Source organism: Gracilinanus agilis, unplaced genomic scaffold (assembly GCF_016433145.1).
Source record: "Gracilinanus agilis isolate LMUSP501 unplaced genomic scaffold, AgileGrace unplaced_scaffold60829, whole genome shotgun sequence".
In the NCBI taxonomy this organism is placed as follows: Eukaryota; Metazoa; Chordata; class Mammalia; order Didelphimorphia; family Didelphidae; genus Gracilinanus; species Gracilinanus agilis.
In genome coordinates, this window is record NW_025396145.1 from 1 (window position 1) to 9,394 (window position 9,394).

Sequence of the window (9,394 nt, forward strand, 5' to 3'; positions counted from 1 at the left end):
CACACACACACACACACACACACACACACACACACACACACACACACAAATTCAAATAGGCAGCATGATTCCAATAAAGATAAAATGAAGGATGCCAGGGTGAGAGAGAGAATTTATTTTATTTTATTGATTCATTCTGATGGCCCAGTGTTCCTGGGAAGGTGGCACCAAGAGGAATACAAGTAAAGAGAAGGAAAATGGAAAGAAGGAAAAGAGGGAATATAACGGCGATTTCATAGGGGGGAGATCTGAGGGGGAGAAGGAAGGCTGAGAAGAAGATTCTTTGGGAGGGCAGAGATTATAAGCAGGACCCCATTGACTCTGGGATAGGAAAATACAAACTCAGTTGCTGACTGATTCTTTACTGGTATCTGACAGACCCTTCTCCTAGTGGAGAGAAAGCCATGACACAGCTGGGCATGGGAGGCTCTGCCTTTATAAGTCTAGCTTTAAAAAAAAAAAACCTTACCATCTTAGAATCCATACTGTGCCAGTGTTCCAAGGCAGAATAGTGGTAAGGGCCAGGCAATGGGCGTTAAATGACTTGTTCAGGGTCACACGGCTAAGAAGTGTGTGAGGGTCAAATTTGAACCCAAGACCTCCCATCTCTAGGCCTGGCTCTCCATCCACTGAGCCAGCCAGCCGCCCCCAAGGCTAGATTTATGGTTTAAGCTAGAAGAAAAAGATGCCAGAACTAAATGATCTTGTCAGAGAGAAGGAACATTTCAGCTGAGTCCTTTAGCTGAGGTCTCGTGAGCACAGCCCAGGGGTGAAAAGGAAGGCAGATTTGGACAATTCAAGTTACAATATTGTACCTGCAGGAACAGAAGAGACCAGACAACCAGTTAGAATTGAGTGATGATGAAGCGATGGGTGGCCCTGTAACAGGGGAGTCGTGGTAAGCCTTCAGGCAAGGTATTAGAATTCCCATCCAAGCATTTTTCCTAGGCTCGCCACCAGCGTCTTCTCCATCTCTTCCACGTACATCACTGCCGTGGGTGTATTCCCTGCCTGCTTTCCCCTGATGCATGATGCCTATTTTCCCCCATTCTTCCCCCAATGAGGTATCCATTGGTTTCTTTCCTGGGATTTCAGGGAAAATATTCCTCTGCTTCTTTTCTTAATGTTTTTTCCTTCAATGATTTTGCTTTCTACTAATTGTGTCCCGTGGCTGATGGGTAAGAATAACCATGGAGGGTGGAGGCGGGGAGGATAGGAGCACTCACGGCTTATGGTTTGGAGTGGCTTGGCTTCACCCCTCCCTCAAAATGGGGAGCTCTTCAGGAGGTGTCCATAGAAGTAGGGCGTGACTTAGCAAAACTAATTATTAGGATCTTAGGTATGTCCGCTTTCCTCAAGACACAGATCAAGCATCACCTTCTTGAGGAAGTCTTTCCATTCCTCCCCGCCAAGGGCTCTTCCCTCAACTGCTGGGACCTTCCCTTCTAAGATGACCTGATAATTACTTTGTACATATTTGCTAGATGCTTAAATAGCTCCGTCTTGGCTGTTCCATTAGAAGAAACGCTACTTCAGGTCAGGGCTTTATTCCCTGGCATCATGCTCCCTGGCATGTATGTAGCAAGTGGTTCATAAATATTTTGGATTGATTAATAACTCAACAAGTATTTGCAGGTAACGAGATCACTGAGAGTTTAGAACACAGGTGAAGTTAGGGTAGAGAGAGAGAAGGCAGAACCTTTGACCGAGGTTCCTGTAGTATTCGGGGTTCCCTTAGACCGTGCCTGATCCTGAAAAATCACCTTAAAAGAATCAACTAGGTCAGGTTGGGGGCAGCTAGGTGCCTCCATGGAACGAGAGCCAGGCCTAGAGATTCTGTGTTCCTGTGTAGCCTCAGGCACTTCCTAGCTGTGTGACCCTGGGCAAGTCACTTAAATCCCATTGCCTAGTCCTTACCTCTCTTCTGCCTTGAAACCAAAACAGTATTGATTCTAAGATGAAAAGTGAGGGTTTTTTAAAAAATAAAATAAAATCCAGTAGGTCAATCAATAAGCATTGATTGAACCCCAACCATGTACCAGTTACTGTGCTGAGGGCTAGGGATACAAAGAAATGTCAATCTTATCATTAATGACCTCCCTCCTCTGGCAGTTTCCTCTGGGAATATGTCAGAGTGGACAATATGTATGTGTCATGTCTAAATTAAGGGAGCTAATTGGGGTTCCCAGATTCATATTCTCCCTCAAGGTAACAAATGCATATTGAGTACAAAATAGGTTTCACTTCACATAAAATTCAGAGGTTGTGAGGGACATAGTTTCCAGAAGCTGGAATGTATAGACAAGCTTAACTTCCCTCACATAGAACTTGGGTTTTCTCAGCTGTCCACTGTCTTTTGAACAGGGAAAGGGAAAGGAAGAAAACTTCAAGAACAGTCTTCTGCTCTCCTCCACAGGTGGGCACAGAGAGATGCTCCTGTGACAAGGGTCCACCCCTTCCAGAGCCCTAGCCAACCAAGAAATCTCCAAGGCAGCCTCAGTCCCTGAAACCTGATCACTCACCTTCTTCATCTTCTTGACTAAATGCAATGAGAATGTCCTTTCTTGAAGGAGGTGCCCATCAGACTGAAACTTTCCAATATGTTTTCTGCTCTGAAAAGTGGGAAATGAATTTAAATAAAGACCCTACATGCTATACTGAAGATGGTTTCGGAATATGAATTAGACTACATGGTGGCAAACATCCCTTTGAATTCTGAAATTCTATGGTTCTGGATTTCTATTTTGGATATTATGTCTATTTGCTTTACTCCCAATTCACCTTTAATTTTTATAAGGGCAAAGGGCATACTTCCCCTTCTCTGTTGTCCTCCAGGGTCTCAATTTTTACCAATATCCAATTATGGTTCAATCAAGCCTTAATGAAAGAATGAATAGTGAAAACCTCTGGTTGAAGGAGAGAGGAGAGGAGCTTGTCTTCACACTAAAACTCATTCATACAGAGATAGAGAAAGAGTCAGGCTCCAAAGAGAACACTAGAGGCAGTGAAATGGGTGAGATGATGTTTTATTTTGATTTCCCAAAACTCCAAGCCAGGCAACACCAAGAGGAATGTGAGAGGAGAAGGAGAAATAGGGAAATGGGTACCTGAAGGATACTTGAAAAGGGAAGGGAGGTTTGGGCGTGAGGAGGGAAAATGGGAAGAAGGACTTCTGGGAGAGTAGTCTTTGGTCAGGGCTCTCAGGATGTACAGGTGGCCCCAAAGTTGCAGAATTCCAGCCCCTTCTGGCTTGCCTCCTCTAGGACCTGAATTTGCAGAGGAAGTAGTGCTTTTGATCACAAGATTCATCTCTCCACTTCTGATAGCCTGCAGAGAAATGATCTGGGTTAGGCTGGCCAGGGCATCCATCAGGAGTCATCCTATGCGCTGATGACCCAGACCTCATGCCCAGGGGCCTTGCAGTCCAAAGAAGAGGAAAAAGTAAAGGATGTGAGAGATGGGAAGTAAACGAGTTGGAAAATGAGAGAATGAAAGAAGGGAAAAGAAAGAGGTTATAGGAAGGCAGAGGGCAACTGAAAGAAATTATATTAATGGGAGAAAGGAAATGAGATGAGGGGAGGAAGAAGAGGGGGAAGGGAGGGAGGGAAGAAAAAAGAGAAAAGGAAAGGAAAAGAGAGAAGGAGGGGAGAGAAGAGACACTCTCCCATATTCTAAGTATGGAGGTGCCCTCATGCATCCAGAGGTACAGCCAGAAGAGAAGTTGAGGGAATGGGCCTGGGTGGGTACCACAACTGCCAGTGTTTTGCTCTCTCACCAGTATCATTAGTCAGGACGGTACACGTTTTAGCTTTCTCGCTACTGGGAGCTTTATCTTCCCAGGCTTGGAAGAGAAACAGGGAGCTGCTGCTCCATTTCCACCTACGGTTCTGAGAAGAGAGGACAGGGCGGGGAAGCAGTCAGGGAATAGTGAGATATCGCTTACCAACTTCCCTACTTCTTTAACTACCTAATTAATAGATAACTGTGCACACCTTGATTTAGCCTTGGATCCTCAACAGGTTTATTCTCTACTGAAAATCTTTCCAGATATTACCACCCCTCTCCCTTGCTCTTGCCCCATGCACTGCTCAGACTGCCCTGAGCCTCTAGGGAAGCCCTCAGTCCTGGGCTATTGTGGACTGTTCCCCAAAAGCAAGATATCCTGATTGTGACTCCTGTCTCCATGAGAGTGGTGGCCAAGGAGTCTCCTCTAGTGAATGCTGAGAACTGAGCACAGAGTTGGGCACTAAAGACTTGCCCAATGAATCGAAAAGAAAGAGTGAGTACCAAGGAGCTGCGAGTGGAGACAGACTCCCTTTGGCTCTGGCCATTGTGAACATCTCTCTTTGCCCTCTCCCCTCCTCAAATCTTCCTGCTCTCAATATCAGTGCTCATCTTCTTCCCTAATTCTAGTGCTCTTCCCAGTATTCCAGACCTCTGAGGGTTGGATAAACCCTCATTTCTCCCTTCCTTCTCCTGGCCTCAGAAAGGGAGGTGGACTTCTGGTTCCAACCTTGTTGGGGTCATGCAGGCCAATCCAGACAGGCAATTTGTCAACTGGATACTCATTGATCATGGCGGCCACAAAGTCAGCCTCAGCCTGATTGAGTAGGAATGCCAGGTGTCCTGAGGGGTAGGCTTGGCACTGTAACTGTGGAGGAAAGAAATGGGAGTAGGAATCATTGGGAGAGGCAAAGGAGATCAGAAAAGACTCCAGGAGAGTTCTGGAGGAAAAGTAGTCAATAAAGGGAAAGAGAAAAATTAAACATCTAGGGAGAGGAGACCACGGTGAAATGGCTCGAGAAGGATAGCCCTAGTGGGAAGACAGGGACTGGAGAACACAGGAAAAGGAAGATCCTAACTCTAGAGTCCCTTGAGAGAGAAAGAGTTGGGGGAAAAATGAGGAGCGAGAGACTCATTATGACTCTATTTTTGGACCTAAGGGACACTGAGAGAGGGAGACAGACCCAGCCATCCGTCTCAGGGGTCCCTCTCCCCAACAAACCTCAGCACTGTTCCAGGTCTCCTTATTCATTATTCCCAATAAGCCATAGCAGTAGGAGCCATGGAGGGCAAAGCCATCAGGGCAGGAGCTCCTAGCAGAAGGAAGATCCTTCTGGCCTGTGAAAAGGAAGAGAAGAACTGCATGGAGGGAAGCTGCTCTTTGGACCTCAGGCTTTGAACCCTCAAAACTTCCAATCTCTTCTCTGTTCCACTATCTACACACTCCTGCTTTCTATTCCCTTCCTTTTCCCTTTGAATATGCCAAAGCCCCCAGGATTGTTCCAGATCCAAGTGCATAGTCAAAGGTGAAGCTCTAGAGCAACTCACCTTGTGCTAGGCCGGAGAGCAGCAGGCAGGTGAAGAGAAGCCCTGAGAAGATGGGGGCCATCTTGGGAGGCAGCATCTCCTTTGATTCTAGGTTGGAGAGAAAAGAAATTCTTATCTCCCTGGCATGTCTCAACTAGCAATCATGGAAAGATGGAGGCAAGGATGGAGGCTCAGGCCTCAATAGACCCAGGATTATGCTGTTCTCTTCTTTTCCCCTAGGCTGGGATTGAATCCCCTCCTCTCTCCTTCCTCCTCTACTCTTCTTGGGCCTCTGGAAATAAGCTGAATGGGGGCTGGAGAGAATCTGGTTGTGAGGAGTGGGGTATGGAGGGAGGAAAAAGTAAGCAGAGTCCCTTCTTTCAGAGTCGTTTAGAAATGAGCATCCATTGGCACCTCTCTCCAAGATAACTGCCTCCTTCAGACACCTGGGAAGGGAATGATCTTAGAAAAAATGAGAGACCTCACCTCCCAGACCCTCTCTGACTCACTTAGCAGATTGGAAGGCCTAATGAATGCTGTGGCTGACCAAGCAAGGGCAGAACCTTTATAGAGAAAGGACCAAAGAGGGAGTAGGCATGGGCAGGGCTGCAAAAGGTGACTAGGCAGAAGCAGGGGGAAGGAGGGGTGAAGACCAGAACACATGTGTTGATGACAGACAGGGGAATTCTTGGAAGAAGGTTTAGCCTTTCTCAATCTGAGTTCAGGAGAAGGCATGAATATTGACTTCTTCCCAGAACACAGGGGAGGGACATAGGACTGGCTCCCAAAGGATGCCAGGTGCTCTGTTCCCATAACTTTGGGAAACCTTGGTGAAGGTTGATGGTTGGAAGAAAAGGAAATACACACAGGGACTGGAAGAAGGAGACAAGAATCCGGGAAAGACGGGGTGCCATAGACCTTGGCCCTAAAAAAGAAGAGATTTCAGCAAATGGAGACAAGGTGCCTTGATCATACCCTCTATCTTCTTATTAATTACTGGAATTTCTTGGACAAGAAAGACTCAGGTTCTTGGAAAGGGCCTCAAAGGGATCATCTGGAACATTTTCTAGAGGTGATTTGGGGTGGTGTTGACTTAGTGAACAAAAAACAGAATTCCCTGAAAACACGAAAGGGGAGATACAAGAGGACACAGGCAAGACCAAGAGACAGATCTCTCATGATCTCATGATCCAGAAAACTGAAAAAGGAGCCCCCAATCTCCTGGGTCCTCATGGAGACTTACAGCTTCCCTCTGCAACATCCCTACTCTTGGTCTCTCAGCTCTCTTTCTTTCAGAAGATGATGCACTAGATATTTAGAATGTTTCCCTTAATAGGACTTGGGCCATTGGAAACCAGTTTGATTCCTCCTCATTACCAATTTTTAGCCCCCTGGCAGGCCCTTGCAGTGCCCAGTGGGTGGTTCAAAGTAGACAACTCTAATTAGGACATGATCTACTTTAAATGCCAAAGCCCTTCTCATAATGAGATTCCCAGAGCAGCCCACAAGACCATGGAGTGGGGATGACTCTCCCTGAGGTCAGTGGCACCATCACTTCCTTTATTCTGGACATCAGACTTCCCAATCCAGCATGCTTAGGTCTGGCCTGGAATACTGTAATATCCTGTTGTGGGGTCTGCCTGCCTTGAGGCTCTCCCCACTCAAGTCCAACTTCCATCAGCCACCAAAGTGATTTCCCTAAAGTCCACATTTGACCACGGCACAGCTCTTCTTACTAAACTCCAGTGCTTCCCCATGACCTGCAGGATCAAAGGCAAAATCCCCTTTTGCTGTTTTCAGCCCTCTATAACCTGGCCTCCCTCTACCTCTCTAGTTCCATTATACCTTCCTGTTCATCACAGTCTCTCTGATCCAGCAATCCTGTTCTTCGGACTGGTCCCAGGCAAGACACTCCATCTTTAGGGTGCAGGAGTTTTCTCTGGCTGGCCCCCATATCTGGAGACAGTTCTCCCTCCTCAGCTCCACTTTCTGGTTTCCCTGGCTTCCTTTAAGCCACAATTAAAATCCCATCTTCTATAGGAGGCCTTTCCCAAACCTTCTGAATCCTGGTGTCTTCCCTCTCAATTGGTTCCTCTTTCAATTTTAAGTAGCTTATTTGTATATTTTGTTTGCTTGTCATATCCCCCATTAGGCTGTAAGTTCCTTGAGGGCAGGGACTGTCTTTTGCTTCTTTTTGTATCCTTAGCTCTGAGCACAATACCTGGCACATAGTAGGTTCTTAATAAATATTGATTGATCAGTTGACTGTGACTGACTGGCCACTCTTCAGCTCCCAGCTCCAGCTCCAGGCCTGACAAAGAAGAAGAAGGTTCCCTCCTCTCCCCTCTGCTGGTGCCTCTGAAACCAGGATTTTCTTTCTGAGGCTTTCTACAGTCACAGCTTCTTGGGAAGCTGGTCTTGGCCTTGGCAAACACCACCAAAGTTCTCCCTTCTCCCCTGTGGGCTCCCCCATCACCCTTCCCTCCCTTGGAGATGAAGGAGAGTCCAAAGCCTGAGAGGACTGACCCTGGCCACACTTAAAGAGAAAGAAAGGGACTTTGAACAAAGGCTCTTTGAAGAAGGGCCAGAGTCTTTCAGAGGCTTCCCTTGGTACTCTGAATTCTTCTGGCTTTTTCCAACATTTTCATTTCATGGGAAAACCCAGAAAGGCTTTGGTGGCACAAAGAATGGCTAACAGAAGCTTTAGTAAGTCAGAGGCACCCAGGCCTTTAGAGCATGCTGGAAGTCAGCCCCCAAATGGTGTAAGTTTGTTCCACTGAGGTCCCCTTCATATCAAACTGTTAATGATAAAAAGGGGGGAAAGGGTTGTTTCTGTAATAGAGTTCTATTTATTTTCCAGGATGTGAACCATTGCTTCTATTATGGATGAGCATTTTGATGTCCAATGTGAATCTAAAATCATTTCAATATACATAGCTGAATAGGAATATAAAGAAATAAAGGCTTTTGATGGGGTTTTGGACAGGTTTGGAGAAAACACATGGATTGGAGGATTTATTTCTCTGTTAATGATGTAGAAGGATTCCTCATGTGTATGTGAATGGTTCCATTTTATAAAAGGTAGAAACAGAAAGACAGAGAGAGAGAGACAAAGAGACAGAGAGACAGGAGAGAGACAAAGAGACAGAGGAAGATCTTCTACTTATTAAAAACTCAAGAAATGTGAGTTTGAAGAAATCTATTTTCTTGGACACCAACAAGATGGAATGTCTTGATAAAGACTTCAGAGCTGAGGTGTCTTGGCCACTTCTGCTAGTTTACATCAACATGTTTTAGGACAAGATGTGGCCAAACAGAGGTAGTCCTGAGCCCAAAAAGTTTGAAACTTGCTGTTTTAGCTTAAACCTTCAGTTAAAATTTCAGTTCAGTTCCAGGTCTTTTAGTGACAAAGGCAGGTCCTCTCATACACTTTTTCTTCAAAAGGAGAAGGATCTGACAGCTACCAAATCTTGGCCTCCCTTGAAAAAAGGAAGAGGAGATAGCCCATCCTTTGAACCCCTAATTAGTCTCTTTTGTGGAACTCTGCTCTTGCTCTTAGCAGGAAGGGATTGTTTGTCTAAAGCCTCCTGTGTGAATTAGGATGATCAAGTCCCTAATATTGCCATTGATTCCTGATGATACCTACATCCTCATCTCTTTATAACTAGGCAAATAGTGACTATGGTCTGACCTCATCCAGTGCCCCCATAATGTACCACATTTAATATGATGCTATAGATGGTATCACAGAGAAAGTGAGCATGAACACTGGCACAAGGTCAATCTTGAGTGCCCGCCACCTCTCACCCAGCAGGTGGCTACAGGGGGTGCTGCCCAGGATGGGGAGCGAGGCAAGCGTGCAGCAGCCAAGTCCCAGGCTGCCAAGCGAGGTCCAGAGATTCAGGATCTTCATCGAGAGATACCCGGGGGCATCACCCTCATGCAGCCAGGGCCCTGCAGTGTGGGGGCATGAGCTGTCCCTCCAGGCATGTGCTCTGCTCTTCCAGGTTTCCCCTCTGCGCACCCTTCCAGCCATCACACACACACACACACACACACACACACACACACACACACACACACA

At 46.3% G+C, this 9,394-nt stretch overlaps 1 protein-coding gene across 1 annotated transcript; it reads right to left on the reverse strand.

Annotated features, from left to right (window-relative positions):
* Positions 1 to 3,259: 3,259 nt before the first annotated feature.
* Positions 3,260 to 5,413, reverse strand: LOC123256551 (lithostathine-2-like). The gene is made up of 5 exons (XM_044685144.1): positions 5,332 to 5,413; positions 5,006 to 5,121; positions 4,514 to 4,651; positions 3,776 to 3,887; positions 3,260 to 3,327 (listed from the first exon to the last, which is right to left on the reverse strand). Exons 1-5 carry the CDS (start codon positions 5,405 to 5,407, stop codon positions 3,260 to 3,262), a joined length of 510 nt encoding a protein of 169 aa, XP_044541079.1. The 5' UTR covers positions 5,408 to 5,413.
* Positions 5,414 to 9,394: the final 3,981 nt, after the last annotated feature.

What these genes read in the sequence shown, in the direction of transcription:
- LOC123256551 (XM_044685144.1), bottom strand. Translation starts at nt 5,407, where the DNA reads ATGCTGCCTCCCAAGATGGCCCCCATCTTCTCAGGGCTTCTCTTCACC. An exon ending in AGACCTGGAACAGTGCTGAG is followed by an intron (nt 4,652 to 5,005) that starts GTTTGTTGGGGA and finishes TTTCCTCCACAG; the next exon opens with TTACAGTGCCAAGCCTACCC. An exon ending in CGTCCTGACTAATGATACTG is followed by an intron (nt 3,328 to 3,775) that starts GTGAGAGAGCAA and finishes ATTTCTCTGCAG; the next exon opens with GCTATCAGAAGTGGAGAGAT.